The sequence below is a fragment of the Somniosus microcephalus genome, chromosome 15 (genome assembly GCF_052327205.1).
Source record: "Somniosus microcephalus isolate GS21.2 chromosome 15, FLI_Smic_1.0, whole genome shotgun sequence".
NCBI lineage: Eukaryota > Metazoa > Chordata > Chondrichthyes > Squaliformes > Somniosidae > Somniosus > Somniosus microcephalus.
The window spans coordinates 64,940,521-64,962,613 of NC_141001.1; the positions used below are offsets into that span (position 1 = coordinate 64,940,521).

At 44.4% G+C, this 22,093-nt stretch overlaps 1 protein-coding gene across 2 annotated transcripts in view; it reads left to right on the forward strand.

Moving 5' to 3' along the window:
- The window catches only part of tub (TUB bipartite transcription factor), a 337,777-nt gene extending 316,038 nt beyond the window's left edge, over positions 1–21,739 (forward strand). For both annotated transcript variants that reach the window (XM_086007914.1, XM_086007913.1), the window contains 6 exons: positions 1,095–1,286; positions 3,882–3,994; positions 10,971–11,085; positions 14,366–14,464; positions 17,406–17,577; positions 21,404–21,739. In XM_086007914.1, the coding sequence (XP_085864040.1) occupies positions 1,095–1,286; positions 3,882–3,994; positions 10,971–11,085; positions 14,366–14,464; positions 17,406–17,577; positions 21,404–21,537 (825 nt within the window). In that variant the 3' untranslated portion in view covers positions 21,538–21,739. The remainder of the gene's footprint in view (positions 1–1,094; positions 1,287–3,881; positions 3,995–10,970; positions 11,086–14,365; positions 14,465–17,405; positions 17,578–21,403) is intronic.
- Positions 21,740–22,093: the final 354 nt, after the last annotated feature.

The following is a 22,093-nucleotide window of genomic DNA, read 5'->3' on the forward strand; positions in this document are numbered from 1 at the left end:
CAGGGGGTGTGAATCGGAGCCAGAGGATCATCGGGAGTGTGAATTGGGGCCAGAGAAGGATCGGGGTTAGAGAGGGTTGGTCAGGGGCTGGAGGATGATCGGGGGTGTGAATCAGAGCTGGAGGAGGATTGTGAGGGGGGGGGTGTGGTCAGGGGCCAGAGGAGCATCAGAGCCAGATGGGAAAGGCTGGGGAAGGCGATCGGGGCCAAAAAGTGTGGTTGGAGGCTGGAGTGGGAATCGGAGGCCTCGTGGGGAATGGTGGGGTGGGGGAGGATCAGAGGCTCGGGGAGGGGAGGGGGTTGGTCGGAGGCCTCGTGTGGGGGATCGGAGGCCTCGGGGGTGTCCGCTCACGGAGGGTGGGTGAGGCAGTGACGCTGGATCCAGCAGGTAAGTGGAAAGGCCCTGACCTCCTGGATCCAGCAATCCTTGCATTACTTTAGCTGGTGGGTTCCCTGAGGCCTGGGAAACCAGGCCAGCCAGAGTTAACAACAGAAATTGCTGGAAAAACTCAGCAGGTCAGGCAACATCCGTGGAGAGTTAAATTTGAAATGGTGGATCACCATGAGGCACGCCAGCCTCATTATAATATTTAAATGAGAGACCCGCCTCCTGGCAGCAGGTTGGCTGCCCGTCCCCCGTCCTGCTGCCGTTAAAACCGGAAGTAGGTGGGTTGAGGTCGGGATTCAGTTTTTTAACTGTTTAACCTTCCAACCCACCCGCTTCTTGGGGTTAAAATTCCCCCCAGAATTTCTGTTTGTTCAACATGGACTGTTCACCATAGGGGCACATCTCAGTTACCGAAGTCCAGAAAACTTAGTTGCAGATTGGAAAGATATAATATAGAGAGAGGATCGAGTTCTTTTTTAAAGATATCCAAATTAATTATTTTTTTCTGGTAGTCTGTTCCATTTATCCCCGGTCGGGTGGGAAGGAAAAAAGTCTTCATTCCCCAGTATCCCTTCATCCTGCGATGTACAAACATTCACAAAAAAAGTTTGGCAAAGCTAATGGCTGGGTTTTTTCTGGTGAATGCAGCCCACGGAGTTATCCTCACAATTCCCTGTTACAGAGCACAATGTGTTTCTGTTTTCCAGGAAGCTGCGTCTGTCTCAACCCCTCCAGGAACTGATGCTCTAGTAGATGTGGATGACCTTGAGGAGTTTGCTGTGAGACCAGCTCCACAAGGAATCACCATTAAATGCCGAATCACAAGGGATAAGAAGGGGATGGACCGCGGAATGTACCCTACCTACTACCTCCACCTGGAAAGGGATGATGGGAAGAAGGTTGGTAAATTACATATATTTTAGCAGAAGTTCTAAATAGTATATTCTGAACGGGAATGTAACATAGATTGCTTTATACAGAGTACACGCCTTATAATTTTTTAATTCAGGCACATTCCTGCTGTAACTTCAAGAAGGGCCAGAACATAGGTTAGGACCCACATATGCCAGGTCCTTCCAAGGAAATTACCATTTAAACTACTGCTATTCCAAAGGGATTCCTGTTTAAACGGCTGTCCCTGAAAGAGATTCCCACTCAGCTTAGTAGGAGGTGGAGCTTTCACTCAGAAGAACATAAGAACATAAGAAATAGGAGCAGGAGTAGGCCATTCGCCCCTCGAGCCTGCTCCGCTATTCAATAAGATCGTGGCTGATGATCTACCTCATCTCCACTTTCCTGCACTATCCCCATATCCCTTGATTCCCTTAATATGCAAAAATCTATCGATCTCTGTCTTAAATATACTCAACGACTGAGCCTCCACAGCCCTCTGGGGTAGAGAATTCCAAAGATTCACCACCCTCTGAGTGAAGAAATTTCTCCTCATCTCAGTCCTAAATGGCCGTCCCCTTATTCTGAGACTGTGACCCCTGGTTCTAGACTCCCCAGCCAGGGGAAACATCCTCCCTGCATCTACCCTGTCAAGCCCTGTAAGAATTTTGTATGTTTCAATGAGATCACCTCTCATTCTTCTAAACTCTAGTCTACTCTCCTCATAGGACAATCCCCCCCCCCCCCCATCTGTCTGGTGAACCTTTGTTGCACTCCCTCTATGGTAAGTATATCCTTCCTTCGGTAAGGAGACCAAAACTGTACAAAATACTCCAGGTGTGGTCTCACCAGGGCCCTATATAATTGCAGTAAGGCATCTTTACTCTTATACTCAAATCCTCTCGTAATAAAGACCAACAGACCATTTACTTTCCTAATTGCTTGCTGTACCTGCATCTTAACTTTCAGTGATTCGTGTACAAGGACACCCAAGTCCCTCTGAACACCAACATTTCCCAATCTCTCACCGTTTAAAAAATATTCTGCTTTTCTATTTTTCCTACCAAAGTGGATAACTTCACATTTCTCCACATTTTATTCCATTTGTCATGTTCTTGCCCATTCACTTAGCCTGTCTATATCCCCTTGAAGCCTCTTTGTATCCTCCTCACAACTTACATTCCAAACTAGCTTTGTATCATCAGCAAACTTGGATATATTACATTTGGTGCCCTCATCCAAATCATTGATATGGATTGTGAATAGCTGAGGCCCAAGCACTGATCTTTGTGGTGCCCCACTAGTTGTAGCCTGCCAGCCAAAAATGACCCATTTATTCCTACTCTCTATTTTCTGTCCATTAACCAATCCTCAATCCATGCTAGTATATTACCCCCAATCCCATGAGCCCTAATTTTGTTTAATAACCTCTTGTGTGGCACCTTATCGAATGCCTTCTGAAAATCCAAATACACCACATCCACTGGTTCCCCCTTATCTATTCTGCTAGATACAACCTCAAAAAACTCTAACAGATTTGTCAGACATGATTTCCCTTTCATAAATCCGTGTTGACTCTGCCCAATCCTATTATTATTTTCTAAGTGCCCTGTACCACGTCCTTAATAGATTCTAGCATTTTCCCTACTACTGATATCAGTCGAACTGGTCTGTAGTTGCCTGTTTTCTCTCTCCCTCCTTTCTTAAATATTGGGGTTACATTTGCTACCTTCCAATCCGCGGGAACCATTCTAGAAACTATGGAATTTTGGAAGATGACAACCAATGTATCCACCTCTTTTAAAACCCTAGGATGTAGGCCATCAGGTACAGGGGATTTATTGGCTTTCAATCCCATTAATTTCTCCAGTACTATTTTTTTACTAATACTAATTTCTTTCAGTTCCTCATTCTTGCTAGAGCCTTGGTTCTCCACTGGGAGGTTTTTGCGTCTTCTTCCGTGAAGACAGATACAAAGTATTTGTTTAATTTCTCTGCCATTTCCTTATTCCCCATTATAATTTCTCTTGTCTCAACCTGTAAGGGACCCACGTTTACTTTCGCTAATCTTTACCTTTTTACATACCTATAGAAGCTTTTACAGTCTGTTGTCTCTCGCTAGCTTATTCTCATATTCTATTTTCCCTTTATTTATCAATTTCATGGTCCTCCTTTGCTGAATTCTAAAATCCTCCCAATTCTCAGGCTTACTACTCTTTTCGGCAACATTATAAGCCTCTCATCCCTTACAAGGCCAGCAGTGTAAGACGAAGCTCATCTTGATCCAAAATCATTATCTGTAGTTGTTTTTGAATTGAACATTTTGTAAAATAACTACAGATAATGATTTTAGAATAACAAGTATTGAATTGGTTTTGAAAAGTCGTTTGTAAAATGTGTTATCCCACAATTTCATATGATAAATGAACTGTATTTGACCTTTAGATAATCAGTGGTAATTATATATAATTTTAGTTGTGTTGTTGAGTTGATGGCTCAACTGAATTGAATTTTTCTGCTGGGCAAGGTTTTGTTGAAATCTCCTTTTTTATCTTTATTCTCCTCTGTTCCTTTAATAATATTTTGGTTCTTCACCTCTCCAGGTATTCTTATTGGCCGGAAGGAAACGGAAGAAAAGCAAGACATCAAATTACCTCATCTCTATAGACCCCACTGACCTATCACGTGGTGGAGAGAGCTTTATTGGCAAGCTCAGGTAACCCATTATCATGATTAACTGATTGCTGATGAATTCTGTGTGGAAGTCTTAAAAGAACTGAAAGAAAGCACTTTATTTAAAAACAAAAAATAATGTCTAAAATGTGCAACTATGTCTTAATATCTAGGCATTTATTGAATGGTGCATGCAGTGAGTTATTGTAATGCATGTAGTAAGATCCAATTGACTGTAATTGCTATTGAATGTTCCACAACAAGAAAACCTTTTCCATGAAAGAGCAAAGGAAGGAGTTGGGTGAGAAGTGCTGCCACAAACCGGAAGCTTCCTGGCTGTGCAGTACGTGACACCTAGTGTATTATCGACCTCCAGCACCTGGCTTCTGTGCTACATGTAACTCTCCTGCAGTGACTGTCAATACGATTCGTGCCCCTCTCCAGGGTCAAAAATAGGTCAAAGCGCTTTTCATGCTGTAGACAGTGAACATAGACATGGACTAGCACTGGGCATGTAAACAGTTTCTGACACTATAAAGTTATACTCACTTAATGTTGAATCCATTGGACATCCATGGGCAGATGTGCACAAGTTTGGACAATTATTGGGCAATGTGGCATTTAGGCAAACTGAGAAAACTGGAGGCTATTTCAGTTCAACTCAGTATTGGTACCCAATGTAGGCACAGGAGAATGAAGCCCAAGGCAGGTGGCATAGTGTTGAAGAACATTCAAAATATATTAAATTGTTTTTACAAGCACAGTTATCCTTTGTTCAGAGCCTGAATTTATTTTATGTGGTTTCAACTTGAATTGAAGTACTATTGCAGCAAATTATTGATCTGCAGTGATAGCAATGCAGGAAATTAAACCCTTTGAAACTTGTGTGGGACTTGTTCTATTCTTACTCCATTTTCCATATTAGGTTTGTCATCTGTTTTTTCTCTCTTCACTTTTTGCTCTCTTTGCCTCCCATTTAGCTCTACTTGTGTAGATCTGTATTCACTTTGTGTTCTTCCTCACAGACACATTGATCTGTGACCACTCACAACTGCAATTTTGTACAATGATGGCAGGCCTCACAAAATGTGTGTTTAAGAACATTCCCGAAGAGAATTAAACAAGTGCTACTTTCCTTGTAATAAAATCTATGGGGGAAAAATTTGGTTGCTTTGCGCCTCCCGTTAGCGTCCCATGGCGCTGCGCCTCCGGCAATGACGTCATTGCCATGCGCAGCGCCCCAGCCGCAAACTTGGCTCGCGCCCCCTGACCTACCGTCGGACGCTGTGTCTGACAGGGTCAGGGTGGCGTTTTTGCGGCCGAGGCGGTGCAAATTAAAGGTCAGGTGCCGGGCGGCCATTTTTTTTGGCTGCCTGCCAGCACCTGCCCCCTCTCACCTCCCCCTGTGGGGTGCTGGCCGCGATCGGTCAGCCTGGCACTCCTCTTGAGTGCTGGTCTCTTTTGCTGACACTCCGCTCCCCGGTGGTCTAGCAGGGCCCTGGTGCGGGCTGCGCTAGGCCCTTCCCTGCCTGCAGTACCGCGACGCATGTGGCGCTGCTGCACGTAGTGCCGCGCTATTCAGTGGGAGCGCCCCAAGAGGGTGGGGGGGTGCTTCTAGTAGTGCTCCACCTCCTGCTTGGGGCGCTACCATTCAATTTCGGGCACAGGGCGCTAACTTTTTCGGGGCGTTAAAAGTAGCGTCCCAGCGAAGTTAGCGCCCCAAAGGAGGTGCGACCCAATGTTTCCTCCTATGTTTGTTGTTCAAGAGACTTTCAACACAACAGTCTTCATCACATGCGGTATGCAGAAAAAGGATGTCCTATTTATATTCCTTAACTGAAAGTGACACACTCAAAGCTTTGATTTTGGTACATAAAACAAGTTAAGGATGAGCAATATATTAATCCACTTTTACTACTTCAGTATTTATTAAAATATTTAATGAATTAATTAAACTAGCCTAGTGCATAAGAGATACTGGGCTAGGAATTCAATGGCACTTCGCCCACACCATATTGTTGAAGGCAGAAAATGAGGTGTCCAGGGCCCATGCCTGAAACAGGTGTTAAGCCCTTTGCCTATGCAAATAGAGGACCTCAGGCCTGTTTGAGACCTCCTATGCAAAATTGGGCTGCACTGAACACAGCCAGCGCTGAGACGGCTATGTTCGGGAAAATATGGTCTGCATGTGGCCTAACCAGCGGTCCTTAAAGAGACCGCTGGAGGTCGCCACCAAAAATCTAAGGGGGAAAAATTGGGTTGCTTTGTGCCTCCCATTAGCACCCCCGGGGGGCGCTAACGGGGCACAAAGCCCCTAGTGCCCGGGCACGGTGCCGCTAACGCCTCCCGTGAAATTCAACGGGAGGTTAGTGGCGGCGGTAGCGGGTAGCGTCCCGCAGTGCTGCACCGCCGGCGGTGACGTCATCGCTGTGTGCAGCGCCCCACTCGCAATCTTCGGTTGTACCCCCTGACCTATCACTGGACGATATGTCCGACAGGGTCAGGGTGGCGTTTTTGTAGCCACGGTGGCGCAAGTTAAAGGGTAGGTGTCGGGCGGCCATTTTTTTTGGCCGACTGCCAGCACCTGCCCCCTTTCCCTTTTAATCAGGGGAGGGAGGCCTGCAATACTGCGGCGCTACGTGCCGATGCGCGTGGCGCTGTTGCAAGCAGTGCTACGATATTCAGTTGTAGCGCCCCAGGAAGAAGGAGGACCACTTCCAGTATCGCCCCGCCTCCTGCTTGGGGCGCTAACTTTTTTGGGGCACTAAAAGTAGCGCCCTAGTGAAGTTAACGCCCCAAAGGGGGCGCCACCAAATTTCTCCCCCTACGTTTTTAAAGAAATATTTACCTGAATGTGGCGCCGGGAGGTGCGGGAGTGCTCCTCCTGGCTCTACTGCAGTGCTGAAGAATGTTGTTGACCCTGTTCAGTGCACTCCTTCATCACGATCGGCCTCCTTCCTCCACCCCAATCACATCCCCCTGTCCCAATCGCTCCCCCTTCCCAGGACCTACCTGAGGGCCGGCAGTGGCCTGAAATTGAAATCCTCTGCACTGGCAAGCTGCCTGGTGAAGCCCAGCAAGCCAGTCTCGTGTAAATGAGCCTGAATATAGGGCGTACCTCGGGCCTACTTATTCTGGCGCAGAGATCGGCCTGCCAGTGTGAACCACTTTCTAAGCCTAAGCATGCAGGTGCAGCAGGTGGTTAAGAAGGCAAATGGTATGTTGGCTCGTAGCGAGAGGCTTTGAGTACAGGAACAAGGATGTCTTGCTGCAGTTGTACAGGGCCTTGGTGAGACCACATCTTGAGTATTGTGTGCAGTTTTGGTCGCCTTATCTGAGGAAGGATGTTCTTGCCATGGAAGGAGTTCAGCGAAGATTCACCAGGCTGATACCTGGGATGGCAGGAATGACGTATGAGGAGAGATTGGGTCGATTGGGCTTGTACTCGCTGGAGTTTAGAAGAATGAGAGGGGATCTCATTGAAACTTATAAAATTCTGACAGGACTGGACAGACTAGATGCAGGAAGGATGTTCCCGATGGTCGGGGAGTCCAGAACCAGGGGTCACAGTCTAAGGATAAAGGGTATGCCATTTAGGACAGAAATGAGGAGGAATTTCTTCACCCAGAGAGTGGTGAACCTGTGGAATTCTCTACCACAGAAGGTAGTAGAGGCCAATTCATTAAATATATTCAAGAAGGAGTTGGATATATTTCTTAAGGCTAAAGGGATCAAGGGGTATGGGAAGAAAGCAGGGACCGGGTACTGAATTTGGATGATCAGCCATGATCACATTGAATGGCGGAGCAGGCTCGAGGGGCCGAATGGCCTACTCCTGCTCCTATCTTCTATGTCTTTGTGGGTGCAAGCCTCACTATGGACTTGAGCACACTAGCTAGGCTGACACTTCAGTGCAGTGCTGAAGGAGTGCTGCATTATTAAAGGTGCTGACTTTCAGATCAGACTTTAAACTGAAATCCTGTCTGCCTAGCCAGGCAGATGTTAAAAGATCCCTCAAAGAAGAGCAGGGAGTTATTCTTCAGCCAGCATCACCAAAAACAGATTATCTGGTTGTTAGTGGGTCATTGCTGTGCAGCACCTACCTACATAGCAACAATAACTGAATTTTAAAAGTAATTTGTTGGTGTAAAGATCTTTGGAACATCCTGAGGATGTAATAAGACACTATGGGGAAAAATTGAGTCTCGCCCCCTTTAGGGCGCTAACTTCGCCGGGGCACCCGAAAAATTGACACCCCCGCGGCCGAAATTCATCGGTAGCGCCCCAAGAGGGAAGCGGGGTGCTACTGGAAGCGTCTTGCCTCCCTCTTCGGGCACTACGAGGGAATATCATGGCGTTACATGCCACAGTGTCGTGCTGCGGTACTGCAGACCTTCCTTCCCTTCTTAAAGGGGAGGGGCCTTGCGCAGCACGACCCGGGGCCCAGCTGGGCCACCAGGGATCGGAGTGCCGGCAAACGAGCCCGGCACATAAGAGAAGTGCCGGGCTCACGGAGCGCAGCCAGGATCCCATGGGGGGGGGCGGGGGGCTGCACAGGAGGCCGGGGTCGACAACGGGGGCAGGTGTTGGCAGGCATAGCGCTCGGCGGTAAGTCAGGGGGTGCTATCGAAGATCGTGGCCGGGGCGCAAGCGCGGCGCTGCGCACAGCGATAACGTCATCGCCTGCAGCGCCATGGGGTGCTAATGGTTACCGCCACCGCTAACCTCCTGCTGAATTTCGCAGGAGGCATTGGTGGTGCCGTGCCCTGGCGCTAGTTGCTTTGCGCCCTGTTAGTGCCCTCTTAGGGTCCTAACGGGAGGCGCAAAGCAACCGAATTTTTCCCCCTATATAAATGCAGTTTCTTGTTTTATTTTGTTGTGGCAGTAAATTATTTACATAGAATTATATAGATTACATAGAATTTTGCAGCACAGAAACAGGCCATTCGGCCCAACAGGTCTATGCTGGTGTTTATGCTTCACACGAGCCTCCTCCCACCTTCATCTCACCCTATCAGCATATCCTTCTATTCCTTTCTCCCTCATGTACTTATGTAGCTTCCCCTCAAATGCATCTATGCTCGTCACCTCAATCACTCCATGTGGTCATGAGCTCCACATTCTCACCACTCTGAGTAAATTTCCCGGGAATTTCTGTGTTTATTATATTTATATTTTATATACTGAAGTATTAACAATGGAGTTTGCTTGGCTTTTATTTCAGGCAATTTTTCTTGTATTTTCTTTCCTGTGCTGGGTCCTCAGTGGCACACACTGTCATGCTGTTGGTCTTTTTTCAAATTTTCTTACCCTAGGTTATTTTGGTTCTCACGTCATTGCTAACTCTCATTGGTTAATACCAACTCCCCAAACCTTCAAGGGTGTCTATCCTTGCTATGAGATCTAGATAAGTTTTTGGCGATGTGACCAGGTAAGCAAGCAGCAAACCCTATTTGGTCATTGTTTTTATCTGCAATATCTTATGCAACCACCAAACCAAGACCCTAGACAAAAAAAAATACAGTGGCACCAAAATTCCAGAAGGGTTCTTCCGCAGTAACTTTCAGGGTCAGGGGAGAGAGCCTGGTCAACCTTGCCCCTCCATGGAGGGCAGGCAACTGCCCTAGTTTCCTGGCCCATAAGGCAGCTGGGCACAAAAGAAACATCCAAGTGATATTTCTGCCTGCCAGTCCCATGCAAATGAAATGCCATCCCACTGACCCTGCAAACTGTAGCGGGCTCGGAGTTGGAGGGCATCAGCAGACGTGATTCTGACACAACCGCTGGACTCATTGCCCATGGAATTTTGGAGCCATCATTTTTGCCACACAAATGCAGGCAGGCAGGCACCTCTAACTGAGAGGGTTTGTTACCTGTCTGGTCTTGGAACGGATAATCTAGCTTTTCAGTGGGTTGTCTAGAAGTTCTTAAATGTAAACTGAACATCTAAGAATTGCTTTTCTGCTCAGTAAATCTCAACTATTAGTGGAATTTGGATGAGTAGGGATCAGGAAATTGGGTGGCTCGTGCTTCCCCAATCTCTGTGCCCCACAAGGTTTCTGTCCAAGCTGAGTCGCTCTGTTCTTCACTCCTGTTCATTTTGAGCAGGACCTAATCAAGCATTCGTTCAACATACTAACATAGTTCCTTGTTTCTCTGATGTTGAGGCAAAGGTCCTGCCCAGTGATACTTCTACCATGAAACCCAGGTGTTTAAAGCAACCTGTTTAAAGTCTCATTTTAAAAGAGCTGATGGGAACAGTTTTTCATGTATTTTTTCCAACCATAATTTTCAGATAATTTTTAGTCTCTTGAAGTATTTTTTCCGTCAGGTACTGCTTTGAACTTGGCACAATATTGAAGCTGCGGCAGTGGGGGGGGGGGCAGAGGTGGGGTCGGGGTCTGCAACCTTCTGCAAGAACTCCAAATTGTGTCACTTTGTAACTAGATGGTAAACTCTGAATAATCTTGATCAAATCCCCACCACCATTGCACCAATCCACGTGACCTTGGTTGAGATCAGAAACTCATTGGATGGAGGATCCTACTGTGAAGGAGTTCTGTTGGGCACTTACCAATGGGTATGATGCTACTGGCTATAAAATTTACATTTTGTGGAGAAGTACAGGAAACTTTCTGGTATCCGGCACGGACGGGACCGAGGTGGTGCCGGTTCATCAAAAAATTCCGGATAACCAAACGCTATAGTAAAAGATACGGAGCTCAGAGCTCCGTATAAAGCAACAAACCCTCAACAGCTTCAGAACAACATCCACAAGTTGCAAGTGTCGCTGTAGCTTAGCAACAGCTGCAGCCACATGCTTGCACAGCAACAAATGGACTAATAAAAGTAATAAAAGTTACCTGAACCTACTCCTGAATTTTGCCAGTTAACCGACATTTCCGGTTATTTAGGGGCCGGTTAATTGAAAGTTTCCTGTACTATGATTTTGGATGAGACTAATACACATGGGACTGAGATAAATCTATTAAGTAGATTGTACTTCATTTGCATTGCAGATCAAATCTAATGGGCACCAAGTTTACAGTGTACGATAATGGAGTGAATCCAGAAAAAGGAGCTTCAAGCTTAGATGCATGTAATTTGCGTCAAGAGCTAGCAGCCATATGCTATGTGAGTACTTTGTTGGAATATATGTATGCAATTAGTCTATATCTGTGACCAGTAACACCCTGTGGAAACAATCTGTCTCTGACTGAACAGTGGCTATACCCAAGCAGGAATAAAATAATACACCATAGACAAAAAACACTTCATTTTTGTTACAGTGACATTTTTTGATTTACCCACCTCCTTCGCCATTTCAAGCATTTAAGCACGGGAGATTTTAAAGCTGAAGAAGTAGACATTGTAAGACACCTTTTCTCTGAGAGAAGATTGATTCCGCTTTGTGGACTCATGTCTCTTGAATTTGACAATAATTTCCGTATTGAATAGAGTTAAATTCAAGAAAATGGGAAATGATGTATCCCAGAGGTCAGTGCAGGGCCTACTTTTGTTCAATGTGTATATAGATGATTTAGACTTGAATATAGGGAACACAATCTTCAAATTTGCTATTGACACAAAAGTAGGGTATTTTGGAAAACAGTGCAATAGATTATGAAAGACTTCAGGAAGGTGTCGATGGGTTAGTGGAATGGGCAGACAGGTGGCAGATGCAATTTAATGTGGATATGTGTCAGGAAAAACAAGGAGTAGGAGTATACAATCAATGGAAAGACACAGAAGGATGTGAAATAACAGACCTAGTGGTTAAAATACATAATTCCCTTAAAGTATGAATACAGCTATATGAAGCCATTAAAAAGGTGAATGGCATTTTAGGTGTTGTAAATAGGGGCATAGAGTACAAGACTAAAGAAATAATGATCAATTTACACAAAACTTTGTCTAGGCCACATTAAGAGTACTGTGTGCAGTTTTGGGTTTGCCATTCTAAAGGGGACATTAAAGCCACAGACAGCACATGGAGCAGATTCATCAGGATGATGCCAGGGATAGGAAACTATAGGTACGAGAAGACACCAGAGATACTGGAACTCTTTCCACTGGAGCATGTTAGGCTAAAAGGAGATTTAATCAAGGTTTTTAAAAATGATTAAAGGTTTTGATAGAGTGAGTATGGAAAGAAGATTTATTTTATTTCGGGTGATGAGGGATAATTAATTTTAAATAGCTGCTGAAAAAGTGAGAAGAGATGTTAGGAGAAATTTCGTTAAGCAGAAAATACTTGGACCATGAAATGCTTTGCCAGAGGTTAATGCAGAGACCATTGCAACTTTTAACAGGAAATTGGCTGAGGAAGTTAGAGGGATATCGAGACACGGTAGGGCAATGGGACAAATTTTGGATTGTTTCAGCAAAGAGCTGGCACTAAAACAATGGGCAGATTGTCCTCCTTCTGTGCTGTAAACGTCTGTGGTTCTTTAACAACAGGGTACAGCCTGAGACAACTGAAGCAAGGACAGATTACTGACAAATCTGATACTGATAATAAAAAGGGCTAGGATAGATTGTACGGAAGTGCCAACAGGCAAGTCACAGATTTCCTCATAGCTTTCTTTTTAAGTATTTTACTTCAGGAAGCTAATCATTACAAATAATTAGAAATTGAAACAGGAAAACTGGCAAACATTTAACAATTAACAGTCGTGGTATAGCATTTATTAAAATTTAAAATTTTAATTTGTTTTTTTACAAAAGGGAACAATTGTACACTGGCTTTCACGTGATATGGAGGTGATCAATGTGACATCAACAAGAGAATATATGGATTGCCTAGTTGTGCATATATTTATTGTGATTTAACCCACTTTAGACTCGGGAAGTACACAGAGCAGGGGCAGAATAGCTGGACAGGGGCACACAGTGTCTAATCACCCTTTTCAGGGGTATTTTCGGGGGACCAATGGTGGTGTGTACTCTCATTGGCATCGCCCAACCGCTTCCTCGGAAGGGCTGTGTTTTGCGGTTGATGAGAGGGGATCCGTTGAATAGGTTTCCAACAAAGGGGTCCAGACTGCTTGATGCTTTCTCTGTTCTGCGAGAAGGCTGTACATTGGACTGGCACAGGTGTTTAATCTACATGGTGGGAGAAGTAAGGTTTCACCATAGTGGAGGTATGCATCTTACATAAAATTACATCGAATCTTACACCGCAGAAATAGGCCATTCGGCCCAACTGGACTATGCTGTTGTTTATGCTCCACATGAGCCTCCTCCTGCCTTACTTCATCTCACCCTATCAACATGCCCTTCAATTCCTTTCCCCCTCATGCACTTATCTAGCTTCCCCTTAAATGCACCTTCTTGTTGCTAGCAGTGAGAGTTGATCTTGCACCTCTGGAGACAGGCCTCACAGACATGGGCGTGGACTTGAGGGAATCTCAATGCTGGTCATAGACCACATCACAAAATGGTTTGATTCAGTGGCAGGACCAGAAGGTGTGTTTAAGTGTGCCACTCTAGCCACATTCTCTTCAGCATTCATCCAAAAGGGATTCATAGAACCTATGAGACTTATGTATGATGTGGTATGTTCGCTGTAAGGGCTTGAATTAACCCTCACTTATTTTACTGCATGTCTTAATGGACAACTGCTTAGCCTCTATTTTAAACGCCTCTTTCCCACACTGATACCGCAGCTGAAATCAGGAATTTTGTACATGGCAACTCATGGATCCAAACTTTGTTCTACAAATCTGTGGCATAGACTATTGTGGATGTTCACAAGTTCAAAATAAAGGATTTGAAACATGATAGTTCCTTCAGTACTGCCAACACTGTGACTGTCGTCACCACTACCTCCATGACCTCCTCTCATGGAAAACAAAAGTGGATTTTTAGGATTTTTCCCAGAGAGCATAAATTGAATAGGACATTTAATTTTGTCACCACAAATATATAGTCATGGGACAGACAGCCATGCACATCCCTTAATATTATTTATTTATGTGGTACAGTTTATATGGACACAAGTCCCGTGGCTTGTGCAAGAGACACCTTGGGAGTGGACAGGTCATTTTGCGATGAGGTTAAAATCAGCTTCTTTTGACTTTTTTCTGTCACCAGTATGAAAAGCAGAACTGGATGGTGGGCTGTTATAGCTCTCTATCAGGTATTGCCATTGACTTGGCCTCTTATTGATTGCCTTGGCCCATCATTTCCATGTGTCTTAGCAACAGCTGCCTACCAACTAATTAATACCAGCATGAATATCACAGCCATTGTCTGCAATGCTTTCTTGTTCAATGAGTGTCTTTAGAGAGTTACTAATCTAAAAAAGCAGCAGGACCTGTGATGACCTGGCTATTTTTCTGTGACAGTTGTTAAAATCTAAATGCTGTACCTTACTAAAAATATAAATGGATCTTTGTTTTCTTCTACTTAGGAAACAAATGTTCTGGGTTTCAAGGGACCGCGGAAGATGAGTGCAATCATTCCTGGCATGAACATGGATCATGAAAGAGTGTCCATCAGGCCACGCAATGTAAGTTGCAAGACCGCCGCAGGCTCCATTTGAAAGCCACATTCATGTGAGGCCTTATTTCACAAAAGGAGGGTGGTTCAGTAAAATTCTGCCTAATGCATTAGATGCAACATCATGCAGAGCTTTCATTACTGTACTTACAAAGCTGGACGTGTGACTTGCATGCCAGCATGAATAATGTTTTTTCACTCAGTGTTATGTTTTGCCAAGTCCAAAACCAGGCTGAAGGCAGGGCAAGGGGTTGGATCATGGTTTGAGTTCTAAGATTTGCTTTGCTGATGGTCAAAAGCTTTCACAGCCTCGATCATTAATATCATTACAGCATGAGACTAAGAGGTAAGTGGAAAAATGGACTTTTATTTTAAAAACAGCAGAAGTTTTGTGTTTGGTTTACGTCGTAACAAGTTGCAGACAACTCACTCAAACTCTGGACTGTCTGGTCCAAAACTGGATGGGTAGCAATTGTGTGACTTTAACACCGATGGATCGGGTTGCCAACCCTCTCGGATTGTCCGGGAGTCTCCCGGAATGGGGCGTGAATCTCCCGGGCGCTGCTGCTAGTAGCCCAGGCAAACTTTGGGCTTTAAATTTCTCGCTGCAGCAGCAGCACACCCCACCTCCACTCTGTGACATCACCCACTCTGTGACATCACCGGCTGCCGACTCAGTGATGTCACTCTCCCCCCACCACCCCACCGTGGGGTTGGGGGATGGGGGTGAGGGGAGAAACGGAGACTGGGGAATGGTGGTTGGGAGATTGGGCCTCAGGCAGGTGGGAGGGAAGGAGACTGGGGAGCAAGATGGATGTGGGGCCCAGCATTTCCTGCAGAGCCAGGAGCAGCAGCAACCTGATGAGTGGGACTGGGACTGAGAGAGGAGCAGCCAGTAAAGGGGTGAGTGAAACCTGGGGACTTTACTGTGGGTCAATCATGGTGAGCGAGTGGTGAATAAGGGGATGGAGACTGAGGATTCTGATTGGAAGAATCAAGGTGGAAGGGAGAAGGAAGGTTTTTGCACTGAGGGCTATTAGATCATGGGGTGCTTCATCATAATTGGCTATTGAGGTAGCAACTAGAACATCATTTAAAAGCCATGATGTGGAGATGCCGGTGTTGGACTGGGGTGGACAAATGTAAGAAGTCACACAACACCAGGATCATTCAAAAGAGAATGGAATAAGTATTTGAAAAGGAGGAATATAAAAGGATCTGAGGGAAATGGGATTACAAAAGAGAGTGTCAGTACTGCATTAGCACCGGGGACCAAATGGACTCCTCCTGTACTGTTATTTCTAACATTCTATGAAAACTGTCCTTTATTGAGTCCGAGCTCAAAGAGTGGCTTAGAAATGTTGATGCTGAGCTGACTTCAAGACGATGTGCCGTGTGAGAAGTGCCCCAAACATCGAGCCCACTGCCTTTTGTACAATCTCTCAGTTTGGTTCGTTGGTCTGTGCAGGCTGGGTTTGACGTGTGAAATCCAAGGTCAGCTCGGCTCTGACTGAGACTCGCAGTTCAGAGTAGTCACCTTCACACAGAACCTGAGTCCAAACCAGAGTCCAAGGAGATATTGAGAGATCGGGCCTGTTAAAAATGCATCGACTGCGGAGCCTGACCGTGCCTTGTGCAGGAAATCGGACATCAAATAGTCAGATGTCACGTGATCAAACCTCCAGGAATACCTACAACCAGTGCTGGCATCCCTACCGATGCAATGTGTGCACCATTTTGTTATGGTAGCTGTTATTTCTACAATTGGTTTACCAACTTGGATACTCAGTGATTTTGTAATAATGGCCGTGGATGTCAGCTAGGAGATGTAATTATTTCTGTAACAAGGTCTAAACAAAAATAACACATGTTGCCAAACTGCTTTTTTCTCCTGGCAGGCACCAAGCTGGTGCCCATTACAGGCACTTTTTATCAGCAAGCTGTTACTACTCGCGCTCAAGAGAAGAAATAAAATGCCCCAGATATGGGAAATTCTAGGCTAACTGTGAACAGTAATTTCTTATTTAGCCGGAGGGAAGCATTTTTTAATTAGTCCATCAGGTTCACTGGCTATTCAGTCAAGTGGAGATTGTGCTAATCCTGCTCACTAAGTACAGGCTACCTCACAGATTTGCTACTGTTCTGTTAACCACAGTAAGATTATTTACATGAAGTCATTAGCAACAAATCTGCTGTTGCTTACTTTATCAGCTAATTTGCTTATTTTGAATACATTCTTTGAATTATGTGGGGCAGTTTGATGGAGAAGATTGCTTCATTACCATTTAGTCAGCAAGATCGGGCAATGCTTATCATCAAATATTTTAAACTGTCATTGAAAGTTGGTGACACAAAAGGCTGCTGCTAATTTGCTAACCTTGACCAATCATGCAAACTAGCCAGTTAAGATAACTTGTCAATTTCTGATTGTGACCGACTTCAGCTGTTGGGCAATTGTGATTTTGTGTAGATAGTAGAATATTGGCTAATTCTAGAACTAATCGATATTCCAAGATCTATTTGATTAAAACCAGTTTAACGAAGAAACTGACATCATAGATTTTCTGTAAATAGGACAATATCTATCGTTCCAGTCTATTCATAGCAACTCCCCTTTAATTTGTTTATTGCCCATGTTATTTTCTCTTTTATTCCTCCTGGTGCTGGCCGCAGGGCGAGTGAACAGACATTCAGCATTTTACATGACCACCATCCTCACCAGTTGAGATAAAGTGTTACGAGAAAGTGTTAGCTTTTAACTCTCCTTCTGAGAAGACTACTTTGGAAAGCAGGGGTGGGATCTGTGGCAAGAGGTTGTTTTCTTCCCCATGCCATAGTTTAGATATCCAAAGTAATGTTAAATTTGTTCCCTCATCAAAGACTGACTTTATTCAGAGTCATGAACCTACATCTACTTTTCTAACAAATGCTACTTTCTCTCTTTAATTAAGGAGCATGAAACTTTGCTGGCACGATGGCAGAACAAAAACACAGAGAGTGTCATTGAGCTACACAACAAAACTCCAGTATGGAATGATGATACTCAATCCTACGTCCTTAATTTCCATGGCCGAGTTACACAGGCCTCTGTAAAGAATTTCCAGATTATTCACGACAACGACCGTAAGTAGGAAGCGCGGGGCTGTCTGGGAAGTTCTAGAGGTAATTACAGTGAATGGCCACTTGAGCACAGTAAGGGGAACAGATAGGGTAGATAGAGAGAAACTATTGCCGCTGGTTGGGGATTCTAGGACTAGGGGGCATAGTCTAAAAATTAGAGCCAGACTTTTCAGGAGTGAAATTAGGAAACACTCTACACACAAAGGATGGTAGAAGTTTGGAACTCTCTTCCGCAAACAGCAATTGATGCTAGATCAATTGTTAATTTTAAACCTGAGATTGATAGCTTTTTGTTAACCTAAGGTATTAAGGGATATGGGCCAAAGGTGGGTATATGGAATTAGGGCGCAGATCAGCCATGATCTCATTGAATGGCAGAACAGGCTCGAGGGGCTGAATGGCCTACTCCGGTTCCTGTGTAGCAGGTGGCAACTGTGGGACTATACTCCAGCATGAAGAATTAAACCTTGCATTTTAAACCTCAGTCTCGAAGAACAATTTCATTATTACAGTGACCATTTCCATTCTTCCAAGCACGTTATTCCCATTCTTCAGGGCAACTGGTGCACAATTTCCTCACCTTCAGAGGTTGCTTCTTCACACTGAGGACTGATTTTATGACATGATGATTGAGTCATACACACATTAAATCCAAGAATGGCAAAACCATACAAAATTACACAGCCATTAAAATGTAGGTCTAACATTGAAGGAAAAGTTACTGCACATCAAATTGGTATGAAACAAGATTGAAAAACTACAGGGGTGGGGGTGGGTGGAGTTGGAGTGGTGTGGATACACATCCTGGAACCTCCACCCCTAACTCTGCCAAAGGTCATGAGGTCAGAGAAAGTCCCTTCATTTCCATGGCAATAGCAGGTGCCCACAATAAGGGCACGTCTCATGCGCTTTAAACTTTAAATTTGAGAACGAATAGAGATCCAAAATTCTTGTCATCACTAATATTATGGAAAAAGTAATTGGCGGCCCTTTCAGCACACACTTGCCGTAACTTTGCCGAGAATCCACCAGGATAGCCACAAAATAGGCCAGGATCCAGATACACTGGGTCCTGGCCTTAAACTGGAGTTTCCAATTGACCATTGATGTAGGAGGGGGTGAGGCTGGGGCAGGACTGGAAGTTTTAATGGGGACCTGGTGAGATCAAGCGTATGTTGCTTACCAAAGTGGTGTTTCTTAGGGAGCCCCAGGCAATCCTCCCAGCCTGGCACTCTTTGACCACGATTTGCAACCTCTTTGGCGGGCAGGCGCATGAGATGTGCTCTTATTGTGGGCACCTGCCATTGCCATGGAAATGAAGGGACTTTCTCTGACCCCATGACCTTTGGCAGAGTTAGGGGTGGAGGTTCCAGGATGTGTACCCACACCACTCCAACTCCATCCACCCCACCCCCACCCACCCCCCCACCACAGTAGTTTTTCAGTCTAGATTTGAATAAAAAGTGATGGAAGTGTTTCCAGCATTTTCTGTTATAATCCTTGTTTTTTCCCACCATAATAAAGCATATAACCAATCAAAAAGAAATAAGTTACATTGATATAGCACCTTTCACATCCTCAGGACACCCCATAGCGCTTCACGGCCAATGAATAGCTTTAGAAGGGTAGTCGCTGTTGTAATGTAGGCAAATGTGACACAGCAAAAACCCACAAACAATATTGAGATATATAGCCAGTTAATCTGTTTTGGTGATGCTGATTGAGGAATAAATGTTGGCCAGGACAACTCCCCAGCTATATTTCAAATAGTTCCATGGGATGTTTTACATCCACCTGAGAGGGCAGACTGCTCCTCGTTTTAACATCTCACCTGAAAGACAGCACCTGTGACAAAGCAATATTCCCTCAGTACTGCATTAAAGTGTCAGCCTACGGTATCTACTGATGTCCTGCGGGACTTGAGCCGAGGCGAGAGTGCTACCCTCTGAGCCGAGGCTCTCACATTGGCAAACGTTTTGAATAAATTAATGTTATCGAAAAGTAGTTTAAGAGAATATATTTTGAGAGATTGATCAGCCCCTCCAGAACCATTTGCAGATCAATGTTTAAATGCTGTCTGAGGTATTTTGGGGTGAATGTCCCAGTGCTATCCAACACTTTTCAGCAGCACCCTGCACCATTGTCAACACTTTCAATTTGGGCATTCATTCAACAGGATGAGTCTTTAGTTAATCGTAACTATCAGCTCTAAAAGCCAGCTTCCAGAAACACCTGCCTACACACTGTGTCGCACATTTGATAAAGTTAAACTTTTAACTCTAGTCAGAAAGATGGTAGCGGATATATTTTCCTCAGGTTCCTCTGTGAGCCAAACAAAAGCTGGTGCAAGTGGAAAATTAGTTCTCTAGTTTATAATATCATCAGCATTTTGGCTAATATTAGCCACAGGAGGAAAATTATCTGTAGGAATATAAATGCCTGTTAATGGGCATCCAATGTCATTGGTGAGAGGCCTGAATTATTTTCACACTTCATTACAGTAATATTGGCGAGCTGCCAGCTCTCTGACTGAGCACCAACAGTCAGCTCGTCAATCGTGGGGGCAAAGCCCGGGGCAGGAATCTGGTGGCTCCAATGTGGAACCCAGCCAGAAGTGGGCATTAAGCGAAGGTGGGGGGGGGGGAGTAGGTGGATGGCAATCCCGAGGTTGTGGGGGTAGGGGGATGGGTGCGGCGGTGCGATCATGGAAGGACCGCGATCAGCTGGCATGAAGATTTATGTGGGGCCGGGAGGCAAAGTTGGTTTCGTTGACATTTTCTGAGCAGCCTGCAGCAGTCCCTTTAAGGACAACTGATATGGTTGCTCAGTGCTCAGCCTCACTGGACAGAGCGCACGCTCCGCCTCCTGGCTGTCTTAAATTTTCCATCCTCTACCATCCCATTCATGTCGAAAAGTGAGGCAGTACATCAAAGCCACCCCCAAAGTGTTTACAACTTTCATAGAAATACCAACCAGAGGAACTCTTCAGAAACACGTTTACGACTTTGCTGCACATAACAATCAGAACAATTCTTTCACCCAAGTCACTATAGTATTGGCTCCAAACTATGTTGCTGTGATTGTTTTGTTGTTCAAACCTCACGCTGCCCGTGTAATGGAAAAAGCTGGATGGTGTTAACATTCTGCTAATCAGTAGTGGGGAAGTTTCAACTGTTCTACAATCATTGCCAGTTAAAGACAGTGTTGACCCACAAATGGAATTCTTATTTACCAAATCCATTTCCATTCTATTTTATTATATGGAACTCATGGTTCAGACATTGCATTTTATATATAATCCTGATGGAGCAGATTATTTCCCACTGTTCATATGTGGTAATGCTTCAGACACTCCGGAAAGCAGTATTACATTAATGAATTCATTAGTACGCTTGTCAGAAGGTATTCAATACCCTTTTGTGATCATTAAAACGCATCAAGGTACGCACTGTCCATCACCAGCAGGAACAGAATTCAAAACCAAATTAAAACTCGTCAAATAAAGGAAACAATATAGATTTTGACAACTAAAAGACATCAAGAAGTGAATTCAAGGGTGTAATCTATTGAAGATTTCATATAACTTTTATAAACTGCTGGAGCTCCACTTTCATGGTTTACAATGCATCTGAACTCCGTGATTAGATTACAGTCTTGTAACTCTGCCTGCTATCCATTATTCTCTGTAAGCTTGCTCTCAGCTGAGTTGTACAATGACTGGTAAAGGGTGGCAGGACATATGTGAGGTAATGGTAGAGTTTCATGCTGCAAATTGAAAGAAATTTGGTGCTGAAAGAATCAACTGTTTGATGTGTTTGTATTTTTTTAGCGGATTATATAGTGATGCAGTTTGGCCGGGTGGCTGAAGACGTCTTTACCATGGACTACAACTACCCAATGTGTGCATTGCAAGCGTTTGCGATTGCTCTCTCGAGCTTCGATAGTAAGCTAGCTTGTGAATAAATGGGACAATGGACGTGTCATGCCGAAGGAGCAATATGTGTTTCAAGGACAAACTTGCATTCTTTGCTTTTACATATTGGTTGCAGATCATATAAGACATTATTCATCCTCGGTTTCATACATATCTTTGTAACTCTACAGGATGAGTAAAATTGCATAGGGGTCCTAAATCCAGTGTAGGACCCCATTTTAAATATTTTAATGAGGCTCACGCCTGTTTTTTTTTTAAAGCAGGCACAGTTCTTTGCACAGCCCATAAGGGTTGTTTTTAAATATTGACACAGTGATTTTGTGTGGACCTTTGAAACAAAACATTGTCTTAAAAAGAAAAAAAAAGGAAAAAAAACTTCTAATGTTAAAATGGCAGCTATAGAATCCCAAGGGTGTTGAGTCAGAACATGAGAAAAATGTTGGCACATTAACCTTTCAAATACTAACCTTTGTGTCATCTCTGGTACATAACCAGATTGTTCTTTTCAGTTTGGTCAGAAAGTACTTTCCACAAATGTGCGTCGTGTTCGTTCTGCCAATACCTTAAAATATGCAGCTCGATAAT